This window comes from Quercus robur, chromosome 2 (assembly GCF_932294415.1).
Source record: "Quercus robur chromosome 2, dhQueRobu3.1, whole genome shotgun sequence".
Classification (NCBI taxonomy): domain Eukaryota; kingdom Viridiplantae; phylum Streptophyta; class Magnoliopsida; order Fagales; family Fagaceae; genus Quercus; species Quercus robur.
This window is the reverse complement of record NC_065535.1, coordinates 89015703-89035676: the sequence shown is the minus strand read 5'-3', so window position 1 is coordinate 89035676 and position 19974 is coordinate 89015703. Positions and strand designations below refer to the sequence as shown.

The 19974-nt window shown below is 34.7% G+C and overlaps 1 protein-coding gene and 1 long non-coding RNA gene across 9 annotated transcripts; one reads left to right on the top strand and one right to left on the bottom strand.

Moving 5' to 3' along the window:
* Positions 1-2954: 2954 nt before the first annotated feature.
* LOC126715693 (GDP-L-fucose synthase 1-like) lies at positions 2955-10683 on the top strand. Of its 6 annotated transcripts, none has more exons than XR_007651899.1 (5): positions 2955-3155; positions 4554-4691; positions 5035-5993; positions 6605-6657; positions 10377-10683. XR_007651899.1 is itself a non-coding variant. In XM_050416436.1 (4 exons), exons 2-3 carry the CDS (start codon positions 4673-4675, stop codon positions 5985-5987), a joined length of 972 nt encoding a protein of 323 aa, XP_050272393.1. In that variant the 5' UTR covers positions 2955-3155; positions 4554-4672; the 3' UTR covers positions 5988-5993; positions 10377-10683. The 6 variants fall into 6 exon arrangements, 4 of the variants coding, with proteins under 4 accessions (XP_050272393.1, XP_050272394.1, XP_050272391.1 ...); XR_007651898.1 differs by having other exon boundaries at positions 6575-6657; XM_050416436.1 differs by lacking the exon at positions 6605-6657.
* A 2014-nt stretch (positions 10684-12697) lies between these two features.
* On the bottom strand, positions 12698-16242 carry LOC126715692 (uncharacterized). Of its 3 annotated transcripts, none has more exons than XR_007651897.1 (4): positions 16151-16242; positions 15531-15606; positions 13499-13680; positions 12698-13283 (listed from the first exon to the last, which is right to left on the bottom strand). It is a non-coding gene; the product is annotated as an uncharacterized LOC126715692 (long non-coding RNA). The 3 variants fall into 3 exon arrangements; XR_007651896.1 differs by having other exon boundaries at positions 16140-16227; XR_007651895.1 differs by lacking the exon at positions 16151-16242 and adding an exon at positions 15735-16110.
* Positions 16243-19974: the final 3732 nt, after the last annotated feature.

Here is a 19974-nt window from a genome sequence, read left to right as displayed (position 1 = left end):
GACACGAGATGTTTAACGTGAGATTAACAAATTTGTGATAGAAGGTTTAAATGAAACATGGTAAAAACTTAAAATTTTAAATGAATCATTCTAAAATTTTATATCCAAAATAATATTATTCGTAGTTCCCTCAATTTGAACATCCATTTGTGGTTTGGATTTACTTTTGGACTTTTGCAAGCTATACATGTAATTAGATACAAGCATGCACACAAATTTGGTTAAATCATTTGATAAATGATGTGAAGTTACTAAGATAATCCCAAAAGGTGATTTGGGGTGCACTAATGCATGACAAAATTTACAAAGTAATTGTGATGGATTGGAATTTATAAATCACTTTATTAGGAATCAAAGAATCCGCAAGGAATGAAAGACATTACAAGGACAGCTGCTATGATTGATGTTTCCATGCTGTTTTTTTTTTTTTTTTTTTTTTTTTTTTTTTTTTTTTTTTTTTTCTGAGAACCCGTTTCCATGCTGTTTGATTAAATGATTTTAACAATTAATTTCCAAAAGGTCAGGCTAAAAATAATTATAAAGGGGCTAAAAATAATTATAAAGGGGCTGCTGCATGAGGGAACATCTTAATTAGGTGAACTACTAATCTGTAAGATTAGGGCAATGATGCGACTTCAAGATGGGTTGGGTTTGTATGCATCATGATTAGCATATGTTTATGCATGACTGGATTTAAACGAAAACTGTCACAGTTTATGCATGACTGTATTTCTATATTGTTTTGTTTGTTAATCTGTTGAATTTCATCCTTTTTGTGCCAAATTATATGAAACACGTACACACGTTTCTTTGTGCATGTGCGTATGTATAAGCCAGTAATGTGAATTTCTTTTCCTTTTCATTCAGAGAGAGAGAGAGAGAGAGAGAATTTTGTTAGTGGATGACTTAAAAGCATTTGTTTAGAAAATACTTTTAGAAACTTTTTTGAAAAAAAAAAAATTAATAATAATTTTTTGATAGCTCTTGATGAAGGCTCTTTATCATCAGATCAAGACAATCGGTTTTTGATGTAGACAAAGATTTAATCCTAGATTTCTTCTTCAACCATCAAAGACTTTACTAATTGAGTTAACTGAAACTCATGCATGCTAATTAATCCTAAGTTAATAAAAGTAAACAAAAATTTATGCATATAAACAATACTTTTAGTGGAAGCTGAGTTTTTGATTTGTCAAAAGTTTGTAATTCCTGATAATAAAAAATAGTAATTCAATGGTATAAGTGTTCAATCTCAATGTCCCATTGTTGTACATATATATATATATATATATATATTATTGCACATTTGATTTGACCATGGCAAGGTTTCAAAAAAAAAAAAAAAAGAAGATTTGACCATGGCAAGCAAATCAAAGGTGGATCCTAGGCACCACCGCACACCCTTGGTGCAATAGTCACTCCACAAGGTGTGAGGGGCAAGGGTCGAGGTTCAAATCTCTAGAAAAGAGCTTCATATACATATACACTTAGATTATTCTAGAATAGAATTCTATTCTGTAAAAAAGTAAAATAAAATAAAAGAGGTGGATCCTAGGCCTCTACGGGCTGGATATTTTGATCCGCGGCTTTTTGAATGTTGGGCTGATCAATAAAAAAGACAAGCCTAATTCCAAATACTCAAGTTATTCGGTTGGGTCGAGATTAAAGATAGCCCAAGCCCAACATCAAGATCCCAATAATTCAATTGTTTTATGATTGTTGAATTGACAAAGGAAGTTTCTAAAGGTTTCAAACAACTTGGGTCTTGGGAGTGTTTACAAATAGTCCAATGTAAGGAAAGTCACCATTCGGTTGAGAGACTTGCAAGAGCGATTCCAAGAAATATTCGGACACAATAAGCACAAAACTAGCTTAGAAGAACTATGAAAGCAAACAATTCCAGTGTTTCTCAAAAAATTTAAGGCATAATGTAGGCCAGATGTATGGTTTAAGGCCTAACCGCCTAATTCAGATAAATTCAAGTGAATTTCATGAATTTTTAAATATCAAATGAATAATATTTATTTAATTATTTATATTCTAACATTTTTGTTTAAAAAACATTCTTCTTACTTTTTGAGATACAAATTTACTAATTAGGTTTTTATATATATATTTTTTTAAACATGGAAGGGTTTTGGAGTCCTATTTTTCTAGGGTTTTTATTGGATCAAATTGCTTGACTTGAATATTCTTTTTGAAATTTTCATATTTTGTACTCAAAATTCATAGATCATTAGAATATGGTTTATTTACTTCCCATGAAAATTTGTTTGAATGATAGTTTCAATATCAGGCTAGTTATGTCTGTTTGTTTTAAGAATAAGTTAATAGGTGCTTGATTGCACTCGTTAAAGTCTCGTTGTATTGGAAAGTAGTAAAAGCAAATATACAACCTTTTAATTTAATATTATGCTACTCCATAAAAAAATAATTGATTGCAATAAAAATTTCAACTTTAATAAATGCACTTAAGACTTTTGATAATTAGACCCCTTTTTTTAAGAGTGGCCATTTATTTTAACATAAAATATTCTTATTTATAAAATATTTTTCAATTTTCAAGTTTTTTCTCTAAAGTTGTGGTTAAATAAAAAATATTTTAGAAAAAAAAAGGAAATAACAATTTACTTTCCTCTAGTTGGAAATTAGGCCTATATCCACGGATTTTCAATTTTTAGATTTTTTTTTTAGACTTGAGACTATTTGACAAATAAGGTTATTATATAGAAGAATTCATTAAGAGTGGCCCAAAATGCTAGCATGAGATTTCAATTTTTAAATTTAGCTTTCAAAAGTTTTGATTAATTTTTTTTTTAATTTTTTTCCAAATGAACAAAATTTTATATAATCCAATCCCATAAATTTTTATTTGATACCAATCCCATAAAAAATTTTAGCTGTTAGCCTGTTTAGTTGTTACATTTTAATTCTTGAAAATTTAGATTAAAATCAAATTGTTAAAAAGATTGTACTTATTTAGACATTTTCAGACTATTCTCTTTCATTCAGAGACACAGAAACCCCCTCCTCTCTCAACGTCTCTCTCGCTGCTTTCCCCGGCGGTGTCTCCACAGTCTCGCAAACCCTGCCCACCGACTTGCTGGTTTCGCAAAGCCCGCACCACAGCCCACAGCAGAACACACTTCTCTCTCGTATGCACCATTCTTGTATTTCCACTTTTTTTTTTCTTTCCTTCTTGCTAATTTGATGAAGGATTTTAGCTGAGATCTAAGATTCCTAGCCTGCATTAGTTTATTTCATATGGGTTTCTTCTCTTTTTATGATTTAGTGGTTTTGGAGTGTTCTTTGTTGTACATTTGCTGAATTTCGATCTGGGTCTATTTTTTTTTTCTTGTTGGTTTCTATTTCCTGATTTGTCAGTTTTTTAAGCTACATTGAATTCATTAGCTAACTGCTAATCTGGGTCTGCTTCATTTCGTCCCCAGAGCTGAGATTCTTTGATGTGTGGACAATTCGTTTACATTGCATATTTGTTTATGTTTCTGAGTTAGTTGCTTCAATTGTCTTGGACTTAAATTATCAAATAATGTTTTCATTCATAGGCACAAAAAATAAAGTCTTTAATTTTTCAATTGCTGTCTGGATCATCTTAGTTTGGACCTAGAAGATAAGAATTTTGTTATTTTTTATTAGTTTCTACTGCATGATTTATTGGTTTTTTGAGTTACAGTTTTTAGAATTGTTACAAACTAATTTCATCGGTCTGGTGTGTGCATGTTTGACTGGTGGAATCATTTGAAATCTGGGTTTTCCCACTTGTTAAAGAAACCCAACTCTCCAGTGGATCTTATTTGACTAAAGGATTCTTTTGATGATGGTAAAGCTGTCTAATTCTGGGCTATATCAACTAACTTGCATTGTGTTGAATGGAAAATCCATTCTTGTTTATATGACACAGTAAAGGACTTTCATCAAAGCTTGCACTAAAAAACTCTACTTTCATAAACCACTCTACTTGCTCCTTCAATGATAGTTAAATAAAATAATGTAATGTGTTTTTGGCTCAGTGTTTATCATTTTTATTTATTGTTAGCCTGCAATTGCATTAATTTGTTGGAGTTTATTATGTTTGGGCATATTGCCTATACAGATATGAAGTATATATACAGATCGATAATGGTTCTCATTCAAAAATAGTTGGCAAATAATTGAGACACGGTGACTTGAGCAGATCATCTTGTTTTAGGTTTGTGGTTAAGTTGATTTTATTTTTTATTTTTTTAAAGATAGGAATTGGTCATTTGTGTCTTGAATAGTAAGTACTTAGTTGAAAGCAAAAGAGAGATGCTTTTAGCTGTGGGTTTTGTTGTTTATTAGGGGTATGACGATGATTTTGTTGTTTTAATTTTGGGGTACAAATGTAAATGTTGGGTTGTTGTTGATATATTGAAATCAACTTTGCTGTTTTATAATGCTTGTAAAGTAGTATTTACTTGAACTGTTATACTCCCACAATCCTGCTATAATTTGTCTTTGGGGTTTTTGTAATTTTTTGTTGCTGATTTACTTGTACTCTACTTATTTTGCAGGGTATTTTCTTTCACTCAGCATAGACTGGGTAAGGCTCAGTTTTCCTCAAAAGAACTATCATATTTGTCACTCTAATTGGCCAGCATAGACAAGGCAGCGACATAGCTTTAGTGTGAACATGGGTGACCCTTCCAACGGTACTCTCTCTCTCTCTCTCTCTCTCTCTCTCTCTCTCTCTCTCTCTCTCTCTCTCTCTCTCTCTCTCTCTATGTTTGTATGCGCATTTGATAACTGAGAAATTGTAAGGTAAGAAAAGAAATGAAGAATTGGAATAATATCTCATAAAAACCTAAACTTTTGATAAACCATAACAACCTAAACTTCAACTTACTAAGATATGAAACTCACAATTTGTTTCCTCACATTTTCTCTCCATCCAAATACTCCCTATCCCCCAAATCATCAAAACTCTAACCCTAATCCCCCCCCCCCCCCCCCCCTTCTTTGTCCATAAAACACTAACCTCAAAATTTTGTGCAGGATCTGCCTTGTCCTTTTTCTCTGACAAATCGGCAAAGATCTTTGTAGCAGGCCACCGCGGACTTGTGGGCTCTGCCATAGTCCACAAGCTTCACCACCTGGGCTTCACAAACCTTGTCCTTCGCACCCATTTGGAACTTGACCTCACCCACCAAAATGACGTCGAATCTTTCTTTGCCACCGAGAAGCCTCAATTTGTCATCCTAGCAGCTGCCAAAGTTGGTGGCATCCATGCCAACAACACGTACCCGGCCGACTTCATCAGCATTAACCTCCAGATCCAAACCAATGTCATTGAATCCTCTTACCGCCATGGCGTCTCCAAGCTCCTTTTCCTTGGCTCCTCTTGCATTTACCCCAAATTTGCACCCCAACCTATCCCTGAAGATGCGCTCTTAACTGGCCCATTAGAGCCCACCAACGAGTGGTATGCTGTGGCTAAGATCGCTGGCATCAAAATGTGCCAAGCCTATCGTATTCAATACAATTGGGATGCGATTTCGGGTATGCCCACCAATCTGTATGGCCCCAACGACAATTTCCACCCTGAGAACTCCCATGTCTTGCCTGCATTAATGAGGAGGTTTCACGAGGCGAAGGTGACAGGTTTGAAGGAGGTGGTGGTGTGGGGGACTGGGAGTCCCTTGAGGGAGTTCCTCCATGTGGATGATCTGGCTGACGCAGTGGTGTTCATGATGGAGAGCTATAGTGGCTTAGGGCACATGAATGTCGGGAGTGGGAAGGAGGTCAGTATCAAGGAGTTGGCTGAGCTGGTGAAGGATGTGGTGGGGTTCGAGGGGAAGCTTGTTTGGGACAAGTCCAAGCCTGACGGGACTCCTAGGAAGCTCATGGATAGCTCGAAGCTTGCTGCATTGGGTTGGACCCCTAAGATTTCGCTTAGGGATGGCCTTATTGATACCTATAAGTGGTACTTGCAGAATGTGGAGCAGTGATTTCAGGTGATTTAAGCCAAATGTGATTTCAGTATTGACTATTTGTTGTTGTTATTTCATTGTTATTTATCTTTCTTAGATAATGTATACACACACTATACATGTGGGGATTATGGATATTCGATTTTGTACCAATAATGTGGGATAATTAATTAAGATGCTTTGTTACTTAAGATTCATCTCTAGAGGGTTACTGTTACTATGAGAACTGAGTGAGCCGCAGAGCTATTGTTATGAACTTTGCAAAAAGTGCTATTTTGTATTAGTGAAATTGATACTGTACTGAGTTTGTGGATTATAGTTACGGTTTCACTATTGTTTGATTGTTATATATTATAATTGGAGTAGGAATTTTAATAAATTTTGCCACTTAATTGGTCTCTCGGCCTAATTTCATCATTTCCACCAATGAATGATGGGCGGAGGTAAAGCCGTAAGTTTAGTTCTGTATGGGTGCAAAAGCTGTACTTACAAAAAAAAAAAAATTAAAAAATTAAAAAATAAAAGATGATATGCATGAATTGTTGCCATTGTATGTTAATGATTGTTTCAGAATGCCTACATGAATTGTCTAAGATTGTGTGCAGATGTGATTCTTAAACAATTTTTGGATCTAGTGGCGCATGGTGGGGTGTTGGCTGCAGTTGTTGTTGCCATGCGAGACATCTGGGTAAATTGGTGTACACTTAAAAAATCTTGCATTAAATATGACTCATTTGAATTAGTTGAAAGTATTGTAATCTTCCTTGACCTTGACATTCAAGCTTCTCCCCTCTATTTGCTTCTTTTGCCATGGTTTACTTTTAAGTCAACCAGCTCACAGTTGTTTAACTCTGTGTCCTAGCACTAATTTTCCCATTTCTCTTCTTCATTTTCCAACTTATTGTTCTGTTTTCCATCCTCTGTTATATTCACACATGGCAAGTCTTCTGCTACTTTGTGATGGGGAAACTTATGAGATACATTTCTTTATACTTCTGCTATCTATGCACTGCATTGCCCTATTGATTTCAATTTTGATTACCTAGTGATGAAGTGTCTTGTGAGCTGCTTGACTTCCTCACCTATAATATACAGTCAAATTCTCAGATGAAATGTAAAAATGGTGATTTTTCTGAGTTGGTTTTTCTCAGATGAAATGCACTGCATTACTCCCATGAGTACTTTTAATAACATTGAAATCAATATCACTGAGTTGGTTTTTCTGTTACCTCTTATAAAGCATTTTCACTCAATAATGGGAGTAATATGGGTCAGGTCTACTTTAGTCCTTCGTGTAACTTGTTATTTTTCTCACTGAAATGTGTTCGCTAGAAAGTAAACAGTCTACACATCGGTTACAACCATAGTTGGCTAAAACATCAACACAGCAATTAGCTTCCTGGACACTGAAAGATTCAACAATTGTTGACAACAGCATTAAACTTGAGAAGATCCATAACTTTTGCACCGGGTTCAACTTCTATTTGTTTAATCAAGTTGATTTGCTAGAACCAGTTTATCCCTTAAACCCCATCACTCTTAGAATACCTTGAGGTTTCTGTGCATAACAGCTCTTTAAGGAAGTCAATGCCTATGATGATACTCAGTTGACTCACAATTCAACTCAAGGCAACCTAAGATGTCAAGCCTAAAAGGATGAGCAAGCAAGACTTATACCTAACCTGGTCCAAAAAAGATTAGCAAAACTACACTTCTTGAATGTGCGACTGATGGATTTATATAAAGCTCTCTGGAAAATTACATTTTTAAAAGAATTAAACTCCAGAAACCATATAAAGTCTAAAATCAAATGTGTATCAATCACTAGTCCCAAGAGTGCAATCACTCCGACAATGATATCAAAAACATGGATTTCAGCTCATGCAACAAAATATGCACATGCAAGATAAGTCTACCAATAAAATTGTAACCTGCCAAATTTTAGAGCCTTGTTACACCATATACTCTTACAAGGAAACTCAATGTTTTGTGCTGAGAGATTTTCTAATGGTTGTTCCTATCACATGTATTCCTCCTGTTTTCCTTTCCCTTGCTGCTGATTAACTGTATGCTGGCTCAAAAGCCTCAAATGTTTGTGCCTTTACAATTGCCTCTCAAGTATATTTTGGATGCTTTATTTCAAGCTCCAATGTAACTTCTTGAATTCTTGAGTGCATTTCTACTTAGAGCTTATAAGACTATATTTATTGGGTGGCCTCTATATTATTATAGACATTCTCTTTCATTTGGAAATTAGGATTTTTAACGTTTAATGCCTTTCGAGATTCTGAAGAAACTGGGCCTGACCTTCCTTCTAGTTCAGATTTTTATCCTTTGTCTGATTTGCTAGAGTTATATAGGGTAGGTTAATTCTACCCTATAGAATAGGTACTAGGCATGCATTCCCCAATTTGGATTTAGATCTTGTGCAATTATTTGTAATTACTGTGTGTTTTTGAGATGTAAGTTAGGAAGGTGAAAAAATCAAAAAATTTCTGATTCAAGTGTTGAGATTAAAAGTGATTTTTTAAGTTTCAATCTCAGTTATTAGTTCACTATTGCATGGCACCAGATTTGAAACAACACCACCCCCCCCCCCCCCCCCACCCCCCAACTCCCCAAAAAAAATCAATGAACATTTTCCCACTCGTTTCAAGCGTTTGCACCAATCTATGATAATTGCATCTTAGAGCAGAATCTTATTGTTTTTAACTTTATATGAGGAGCTTAAACGTAATTTTAGGCTCCTTGAGGAGTGCTAAAATATTTTTCCTGTGATTGATTATTGATGTTGGCCACTGTAAAAAGCATGAACTAAACTATGATATGTAAGCTGTCTCTCCCTATCGGAGATGAAGTCCTAGCTGATGCAAGTGACAAGGCAGATGTATAAGCATGTATTTGAGTGAATGTTTCCTTTTATATGTGGCATGGGACTTCTTAGATAGTTAATTTTTGGAGCTGAATTGAAATATACATCAGAATACGATTGTTGTCTTGGTAGCTAGTAGTCATATCATGTGTTTGTGGCCATGCATTCTTTCTGGCTTTTGTGTTGGTGAAAGATAGAGTTGATTTAATCAATCTTACAATCAATCAATTGTAAGAGTATTTACATCTGCTTTTCTATCCTTGACTAAATTACCTGTTCAAAAACTCTCTTTTTCTACAAAACACTCTACATCCTTCTTTTTATTTTATAATTTATCCTCTAACTATATTTTAGTATTGATTCATTCTTTCGTTTTTTTTTTTTGGCATGGTGTATTTTCTGTAGAGCAGTAGGCCAATTACCTCTTGCAAGCTTAAGTTGCTTGACATTAATTTACTTTGAGCTTTGTGGCTAAATTCAGCATGATTCTTATCGTTTGTGTAGTATCATTTTTTTTATACTCGTTTACCTATTGTTTCTGAGTAATAGGAATAGTGCTTTTGATTTTTTGTTCTTGAAAGAAAATGTTGAAATTTTTTTTTTTCCCTTCCTTCTACTTGTCATGAGGTTCTGTCCAGTATTATTGTTGATTGGAAATTTGCATATCCAAAATGAAGATTTAATTTCACTTGTCTATGACTGGCAAGTGTATGGTGGTGATTTTTGTTTTCCCTTATTTGTACTTTGAAGCAGACTCTTGGACACAGCAGGAATGGTTTTCACTCTCTTATATTAGATGTTTCCAAAGGCTTTTTTTTTTTTTTTAATTAAAGATTATTGATTTATTGATTTATCTCTTTCCCTTGTTTTTATCTCCTGGTTTTGGCCTTACTGTATTTCCTTTTTCTGTTTAGGTGTAAGCCTCACTTTATATCAGTAGCTAAAGTTTTGCAATTTCTAGAATTACAATTGAAGTAGACAAGCTACCTTAACTGTAACTGGCTTCTGTTTCTGACTGGTGCATGACATGCAAATATCTGCTGTTTTAGGTTTATATTATCATTCTGGAGATGGTTAGTCTATTTACTGAAAAGAAAATATGGCTTTTATTAACATAAAAGATAGGTCTAAAATTACTGACAACAGTAGCACGAAAAGACATGTGAAAACTTGTCATTAAGTTCTGAGATGGACTAGACGACTGAATTAAATTAAGATCTAAAATTTGCAAATAAGAGGAAATACACGAACCAGTGGACAAAAGTTGGGAATTTTGCTAGGTGAAAAATGCCACATTTTCATGTAAACAAAAACTTGGAAAACAATTCCCTATCCAAAGAAGTGGACGTTTGTGAGAGCCTTTATGTTCACATATTTGGTGGTGGAGCAACTATTATGTTGTTTAGCTGTGTTTTCCTTTTAGGGAATAGTTATTCTTTACAAGTGAGTAATAACTATTTCTTACTAAATGATCTCTAACAATTTTCCTCAATGGTTCAATCAATTTAATAGTTTTTTTTTTCAATCACTTATAGCCTCGAGCGATGGGCTACCTTGGCGTGGTCGATTTGGAACGCTCGTAACAAGTTTTACTTTGGGCACAGACAAGTTCACCCCAAATCAATTTTAAGTGGGGCATATGGACTGTTGGCGTACCAGAGGTTGATGTTGTCACAAGTATAGGCTGCTCTAAGTCCTTTAACTGCATTTTGTGTAGGGTCTTGCTTAAGTTATTTTCCTGCACTATTGTGAAATTTGTTTCCTTGGCTAACTTAGGCCTTGGGTTATACTTTGTATAATAATTATTATTATTATTCTTTAAAAAGTTATTCTATTACGACTTCTTACATTCTTTATAGTACTAATTTCTATTCTCATATGTTTATCATCATTGGAAACTAGGTTACCAAACTTTTAATCTTAAAAGAGACTCGAAGTAGAACTTTGAGGAGGCCAAAATAGTGGCCAGAATGGTGAGGTACGAATCATTTCTTCTCCACCGCTATATAAACTAGTTTATTTTACAATCTAATATGTTATCTATTAAAACATACAACCAAGAAAGTATTTAAGGCGCTTGTTTCAACTTAAAGGTATTTTTCAATTTTTGGAGCCGACTAGAAAACTTGGTCAAACTAAAATCATTTTCTGATGACTAAAGTTAAACACTCTTCAAGGTTGAAAATGCTTTATGTCCTCAAAACACCACCATGAAATGTTTTTGAAAATTTTTTTAGACCACAACTAATCACCAAAAAAATAAGTAGTTTTCCTTGAAAATGTTTTTAACAAAAATAAAGGAAGCAAGGCTACGAGAAAAACAGAAAAATTCCAAAGAATATAAATTGGAAAATTCTGTGCAGTGTGTGTACATGCTTGTTAGGTATCACCTATGCAATGGATGAGAGGTTTAATAATTGTGGTAGGGTCGAGGTGGAATTACACGTATCCACCATTTCATGTATTGGATCATGATAGGTTCTCAATGGAGTGAGAATGGAACTTGACAAGAGTTTGTTATCTGAAAACGTGGGCATTCTCCAACAAATCTTTAGAGCAAAGTATGAAATACTCTTAAGATTCATCTCATGTGAAAGGGTAAATACACATCTCATACATGACTGAAATACTCTAGGATTTACCCCATGTGAGAGGGTGAATATACCTGAAATACTCTAGGATTTACCCCATGTGAGAGGGTGAATATACATCGGATACATGATAAATTTTCTCGGTAGAGTGAGGGTGGTTCTTGACAAGAGGTAGAGTGAGGGTGGTTCTTGACAAGAGTTTGTTACTCGAAAACGTAGGCATACGTGGCCATTCCCATACAAATATTTGGAGAAAAATATCAGACTGATACTCCAGTGAGAGCTGAAGAGTATCACATTGCAACTTTATTTATCTAAAAAAAAAAAAAAAACCTCATACATTTTGGGACGAAAATGTGCAGAATCCACGAAAATAAAGGTATAGACTATGGTATACGAATATCAATTACGACTTACGAGCTCCACAATCCTTGGAACAAAAAAAAAAAAAAAAACGAAAACACAATCCAGACACACTGGAGCTCTGGCTGAAAGAAAACTTGTCCAACTTTTTAGAGCCACAATATCAAAGAAGAAAAAGGGTGGAAATGAAATTTCACCAAATGGTAATTGAATTTCCATCACAAATCACAAATGCCAAATCTAAGGATTATCCTTGTATTCACCCAAACTCCACTTTCCTCGAAATTAGTATCATTTCCAGGACCCACAAAAGATATATATCAGAACTTTTGAAAATAATAGTCTGTATATAAGCTGCTAAAATAAACAAAAAGCCAGGTTTTCACATGCATACAAAAACCAAAAGCAGAAGGAGAGAAGCCAGATTGCAGTGCACACAATTGATAGGACACTTCCATGGACTATGAGGGCCTTCCATCACTCAAACCCTCAACTTTCTTTGTCTTTGCTTCTGTTTTCTTACTCGGTCTTTTTTGCTATTCTATCCAAAATGCCTCTCTCTATGTTAGTGCGCAAACTCTAGGACACCTAGACCGGCAGTTTCAGTGTTAATAACTGGACCCTATGGTTCTTGCATTGTCACCTCAAATACGCCCACTAGTCAATACCCCAAAATCATAGATCTAAAAGAACATTACAAACCAGTTCAAATTGAAACCAAAATTAAGAATAGAATTCAACATCTTATTCTTATCGTTGAAAAGGAAATCCTCAAGGATAACTTTTTTGCTTCACAAGTATGATACATAATGACAATGAAAGTACCTAGTAGAATTTAATGCTAGCTATCAATTCCAAGAGACAACAAAAAAATACATTGTAAAGAGACAGAAGCAAAAGACTGACAGAAAATTTTGTAATTGATAATGAAACAGTGCTGTAACATTGAATGCTCTGCAGATTAATGGACCCCAAAAAATTAAAAGCTTTACTCAGTACTCACCAACTCCTAAACAGAGTTGTCTGCCCCATATTTACTGCATAAAATCTATCATCTGCTGCTTTTTCTTTCTTTGCTTTATGAAGGAATATTGGGGTTTTCTTCAAGAAGCAGTAAGGCACAAATGCAAAACCAAAGGGGCAAGTTAGTGTCATTAGAAAGAGCATTTGCATAAACTTTCAATATGGACAACATCATGATAAAAAGAAAAAGAAAAAGAAATAAAAATTATATCATAAAATTAAGAGATTGAGCCGTCCCGCCAATATCACCACCACCAACACCATCATCAAAAGGCAAAGCAGAAGAGAAAGAGCAGAGCGAGTTGCAAAGATTGGACTTTGAAAATGGGGTTTATTCCATAATCAGCCCAACCTTCACATAAGCCAAAGAAACCCATTTGCTTCACAAGCATTCTCCAAGTTGTGACAACCACAGCCTTCTCCATTCTTCACAGCTCCTGTTGCCACTGATCTTCACCACAAAGCCTAGCGATACAAATGCACACACACATACAAAATGAGATAAATAAAAAAGTTGGGTTTTTTTTTTCAAAATCTTTCAAAAGAAGCTTGAAATAGAACATTGTGAGTGAGAGTAGCCACATATTTTGGTCAAAAAAACTCAAAATGAACATGAATTGTAAAGCGTAAAGGACTAGTGAAACATGGGATATAAGATATTGGTGGGAATAGAATTGTACGTTTTTTTCTTCTAGTTTCTGCTTTCCTTTGTGAAACAGACCCCCCCTTTGAGTGATGGGTTCTATTGTCCTATCATAAGAAAGCAAAATTTGTAGAAGAAATAGTTGTGTGTTGTAAGAAGCTGAGGCCATGAAGGATTGCCTTGTGGGAGTGTCTTCTGACCCACGCTGGGACTGTCTGTCTAAACATAATGAGGCCAAGTAAATGAGTATGTACGGTTTGGAAATGGCTTTGCTTGGTTTCACTTAACCCCTCATATCTCGAACCCACTTTCACTTTGCTTGACCAAGAAGCCCAGATTAGCTTTAGCTAGATTTGCGCAAGCAATCACTGTCCAATTCTTGTTTCCTTGCCTACCCTTTATCAACTTTTTAAATTCCCACTTACACCCTCTCTCTCCAATTTGGGGTCCTACTAGTGATATACTGTGATTGTGACAAACTTTTTCTATGTTCAAAATTTTCAAATTCTTACTTCAAAAATGAAAAAAAAAAACCCAATATTTTATATAAAAAACAAAAAAAAGTCATTATTTTAATAGCAGTTTAAAATACTGAGGCCTGACTCTTCCTGACCAAACAGGCACAGTAGCCGAGGTTAAATTCATCGAGACCGCCACCAAACCCTACATTAACAGTGGTTCTTGGCCTAACATTCGTTTGTGGATTCTAGGGGGGGTGAGGACCAAGCAAAGCAGTATAAATATTAAAACCATACAAAAATTAAAATTAAAAAAAAAAAAAAAAAGCCCCTTTGTTCAAGAAATGTGTTCGACACTATAGTCAAATATAATAACTAGCAAGCACTATAATATTGTGGGTCCCATACAAGGACTTTGGAAACAAATGGGGGCATTTAGGTCATTTGGTAATCAATGGTAAAAGTACCCCGGATTTCACGTATCCAATTTAACAGAAAAGTGGCTTCAGCCTATAACAAGTGACGTGAATTTCCCTTTATGGGTCTCTTCATTTTACTTGCATGGATGAACAAGTGTGCCTCGTCCAAGAGAAGTTAAAAAAAAAAAAAGTTGCCAACAAAAGTGAGTCGGTAAAGTTTTTAAAAAGGTCCCAGGCACAATCCTTGGCCGCAATAAAAAATAATTGTTATTTTAATTTGATGACAAAGAATAATTGAATTCAACTTTAAAGATTTGAAATATTGTTGTATTTTTAAAAAAAGAAAACGTGAAGCTAACAAATAATAAATAATAAAAGAAAGTTGACAACAATGTCCTTTAAAGAATAATTGAGTCGGTAAAGTTTTTAAAAAGATTACAGGTACAATTCTTGCCGCAATAAAAAATAATTGTTGTTTTGATTTGATGAAAAAGAATAATTGAATCCAACCAAAATGATTTGAAATATTGTTGTATTTATAAAAAAGAAAACGTGAAGCTAACAAATAATAAATAATAAAAGGAAGTTGACAACAATGTCCTTTAAAGATGTTATGCTGATTGAATATAAGCGAGGGGCATTGTGGTCAATCTAATAAGTGATGTGCAAACTTGCACAATGACACTGCACATGATTGCTTTTTTTTTTTTGGTTAAAACTGCACATGATTGCTATGCTTTCATTAAAAAGATTGTGTATCTCATTCTAAACATATAAAGGTAGTTTCTCAAAAAAAAAAAAAAAAACATATAAAGGTATAATAATTTGATTACAAAACTAATATATATATATATATATAAAGGTCTAAAGGTAAATGGCGGACTCCACAAGTGCGGAACTCATCTTACACGTGTGATTACATTTGCCAGCTACACCGCACCATATAACTAATCAAGATTGTTTGCCACGTGTACGGCTGAGGGAGTAAGGTGAATATTATATGCTATGTAACATGATTTTTTGAGCTCAAAATACAGGTTATAGAGACTAAACACAACAGAGAATGATTTTATCATAGAAAAAAAAAAAAAAAAACCAACAGAAAACAGAATGTCGGAGGAAAAGTCAAAGAAAGAGCAATGAATTTTTACAGTAAAAAAAAAAGAAAAAAAAAGGAGTAAAGTTTGAGAACCTGAAGAGAAAGTTGGGCAGCTCACCCAAGACAAAGATCGAATCAAGCCAAGGGTCCTGATTAAAGCTCTTTTTATCTGTAAAATAAAACACACACCAAAAGAATTTTACTACCATATCACAAACTTAAGAAGAGAGAGAGAGAGAGAGAGAGAGAGAAAATAATAAAGAATGTAAAGGGATGTGAAAGTCCGAGATATCTCACGCAAGAATGATGGGTGTCATGGTGTCTCTAGCAAAGGAGCTTTTGTTGTGTTCCAAATTTAAACAAAAAGAAGCACTGGAGAGGGAAAGGCTAAGAAGACGAATTTAGAAATGTCTCAGTTTATAGAGAAGAAAAAAGGGTGCAAAGATATCAAATCGTTTTCGACCCAGATCTTCAGAATATGAAAGTTCTGCTTTTGTTGGTGTGACTGAAACATTGGCAGTTTTAGAAGATAAATGTGTACAATACTCATCTACAAGATAGTACTGTGTATGAACAAACTCGTGCTCTTGTTAGAGGAAGAGAGAGATACTTTTTTTCTCTTATGCTAAGCACAGAGAGAGAGAGAGAGAGAGAGAGAGAGAGAAAGTACTAAGTTAGCTACTTAATCAACCCGTAACTTACTGTTGTGTTACCTAGCTAGATGAAAACTGAAGCTTGTGCATTAAGCTTTGCAGATTGATGTTTAGAAGTTTCATTAGTGACTAACTGAGAATGAAGTGCTAGCTAGCGAGAGAGAGAGTCTTATAACTAAAACAAATCCATGCCTTAAATTGTTAGTTAAAATGTCATATTTAATATTTTCACATGGAAAATCAAATTTCACTCTTTTTTTTTTGGGGGGGGGGGGGGGGGGGGGGGGAGAGGGGGGTGTTTGTGTTAATTAAAGAATTTCTCCTAAAGAAAATCACATCAAAAGCTTTTGAATATGATGGGAAGCATGATAATAGAATCACAAAGAAGGTGAGGTTTTCAATTCATAGCCTTTAATGAGAAAAGCAGGTCAGGATTAGATTTGTCACTTTATCCACCCACATTTATGTATATCTCACTTTTCAAAAAAAAAAAAATGTAAATCTCAGAACATTGATTGAATAAACATGAATTAACCCCCATATTTGCCAAAACTACAAGGAGTGCCACACACCATTCAGTGCTAGTGATACATTTGACAGTCCACCATAATATCAACAAGTGTCTCCAATAAACCTGTGCCCAGTTTCAACGGACGGGCCCAAAAGGCTTGGCTAGATTCAGTTTCTCAAACTCCATCTACGGCAAGGCTTGGCTGTGAATCAATGCGCTACAAAAGCTACACTATACGCAGGAACGCCCAACAAAATTATAACAAATTTTACTAAAAAAATCTTTCAAACCATGTAGAAATGAATGTGATTAATGACACCTCAAGAAGATAATAAACAAGCATTTGAATGAATGATGTTAGGGATATTATAAATTTTATAACATGAGACTTATAAAGATGTATTACTAATCACAAAAAAATAATTCAAAAATGCATTTAATAGTTATTGATGTCCACATATCATATTAATTGTCACATTAATTTGTAAAGTTTTCAAGTAAAATTAATAATATTTCTAACATTTTTCTATTTGAATTATTTCTTATGATTAGTGAAATATATATTTGTAAGAGGAAAATGCTAGAGATACAAATTATTTTACAAAATTTTTTACAAATTGATAATGTGAGGCCTGAGAATTCATGGCCCAAGCCCGCTCTACATCGGGGCCCAAGGCCTAAGCCGAGGAGACTTGTTGCCGAGAACGCATAGTGAAAGCCTCAAAAAAGACCCAAGGGCCCAGCCCAAGGAAGAACTCCTCCTCGGACGGGCCAGGCCGAGGAGAAAGGAGACGGTCAGTCATCAGAAAGTGACGCATCGGACCACTCCACGAAAGAGGATAAGTATTAAGAAAGAAAATGACAAAAAGAAGCATGAAAATATCTAAGAAAAAGCTGCTGCCAATGCATTAAATGTTCTGCAACTAACTGAACCCTACTTTCTAGCCTTTACAACCACTCCCAACGACTTTAGGGAGGGGCTGATGGGACAAGTATCAGCACCATAAATCTAAATCTACACGTGGACCCTAAAGAGGGGGAGGAATACGAGTATAAAAGGAAACTAAAGCCAAAGAAAAGGGGGGGAGGCGGAAAAAGAGGGGAAGAATGGGAAGAACTTGATGCTCCTCAGACTGAGTCCGAGGAGTCAAACCCTTCAGGTTACATCGTTGTAGGGCTTGGATGTTCAGGCCAAACCCACTTCTACATGAACCCCCCCCCCTACGCTAAAATCAGGACTAGACCGTTACCCAGTGATCAAAGGCAAGCCTTTTAAGCCCACTCTCTACAAATCATATTGTGAGGGATCTTTTATGTATGAGTCCAACGTTATTCTTGGGCCGTTAAATAATCGTGTCCCTACAGATAATGTGGTAAATGATTATAGATAAATAAAAAAGTGATGTTATCAGTGGGTCTAGAAGAGAATCAGTAAGAAGTTGGCTATTAACAACAATTTGTAACTGTAGCATTACTTTATTTTGTAAGACCCATGTATTTAAAATTGTGTTATCTCTAACATTACTCAATTATCTGGGATTTCTTAAAAGTAGAGGAAAAATATAAAACTTTTTTTTTTTTAATTTATAAATATATCAAATTTTCCCCTAAAATTTGGCCTTCCTCTAGTAGGGACCTAGGCGGTGGCCTAAGTGGCCTAGGGCTGGCCCTGACTATATGTTACGAACTTAGGATAAGGTTTGTGATGCTGAATGTTCATTACAAAAATGACCAAAATAAGAAACATGTACATTAGCTAGCTAGTAGCCAAAATGGAGAAAGAACACTTTTAAAACTAGTGTGCGGACTGATAGTGGCACCAGACCCAGTCCAAAAATAGCCAAGTTGATGACAGCTCAAATGCATGTTATGTTATACTAGTGTGTCGCTTTTATATAGCCTGTTTTGGATTGCATAATTCTTTTGGTTTTAGGGTAAATTACTGTAAGGACAAAGGCTGTTGTGGAGATTTAGCTAATTAAATCCTAGTTGTGCAAGAGATTTGAAATTTAAATTTGAATCTCGCCTACACTAAAAATACAACAGTTTAAGAGAGGGAGACTTTTCCCAGTAAAATTGACGATTCCTTTTTTCAATCTAAATTGTCGCTAAGTATTACCTTTCATAAATGGTTTGATTATGTGCAACACTTAATTTTTGGCTAGTTGAAACTTGAAACTGGGTTTGGGTTTGGGTTTCACACAAATAATGCCTAGCCTATTTGGGCCCATTTAATAGATCAGCAAATAGAAGTTAGTTCACAAACCTCAGCCCACCCATATATCAATCAGAGCCATCATGCACAGAGTTCATCTGGACTGTTTGATCAACATTTTGCTACCATACGACGTGTGAGTATCATGATGGGCTATCTCATATTCTCGTTCATCCTAAAAATACTACAATCAAATTTCCTTCTTTGTTGCCAAAAAAAAAAAAATTATATATATATATATATATATATATATATCTCTTATACCTATTAGGCAAGAAGGTGGGGCAAATAAAAGAATTGTTGTGCGAGGGGGACCAAAAGGCTATTATACCAATAACCAATGCCAACTACTACTTTTATCTTTTTGACCACCAACCTTCGTAGTAAAAATGTAAAATTTAATGTGTTTTTTCTGACTGATGGAAGGAAAAAAAGAAAAAAGAAAATAAAAGTTGAAGGAAAAAGATGATTAGTTAAAAAAGAAAAGGAAAGAATAAAGAGATGATTTTGTTATGATGGGACCACGTTGTATGGGAAAATCTTTTCCAATACTTTACTTTTAATACCATATTGTGTGTCACATGTACATTTGTCCACGTCCTTTTGCAGAAACCTAAACCTTAAGAGCCTATCCTACTTGTGAGTGATAGGCACATGAATAAATGGTTCTAATATTAACTTTTGAATAAGGCTCCACCTTTCTCGTGATCTCTTTTTTCATATCTTCTTTGGAATGGAAGAAATAGTTTCTTCACATTCGGGTCGATGCCTTCACTTGTTATTTGAGGTTTATGCTATGTTTGGATGGAGTGATTTTTGGAATAAATTAATGTAAGTGAGAAATAAGAGGAAAATTTGATGGAATAGGGTGTTTAGTTGGAAGAGGGAGACAAAAAAAAAAAAAAAAAAAAAAATAGTAGGGCTTGACTGTTTTCTTTCTGAAGTGAACCTACCAAAACTTCATCTCTCCAAAATGTGGAAAAAATGAGAAGAGGAGCACAAGTTTTAGGCATTTTTGATAAAATTGCCCCTTTATTTTGAACAAATTTTTGTCCTTTCTTCTTTGCTATTCACCTAGCTATGTTTAAGAAGTTGGCCTCTTTTTTTAAAGAAAATAGTTTTGGTTCTTGAACTTCTTGTGTCTTTTTTTTTAATGAA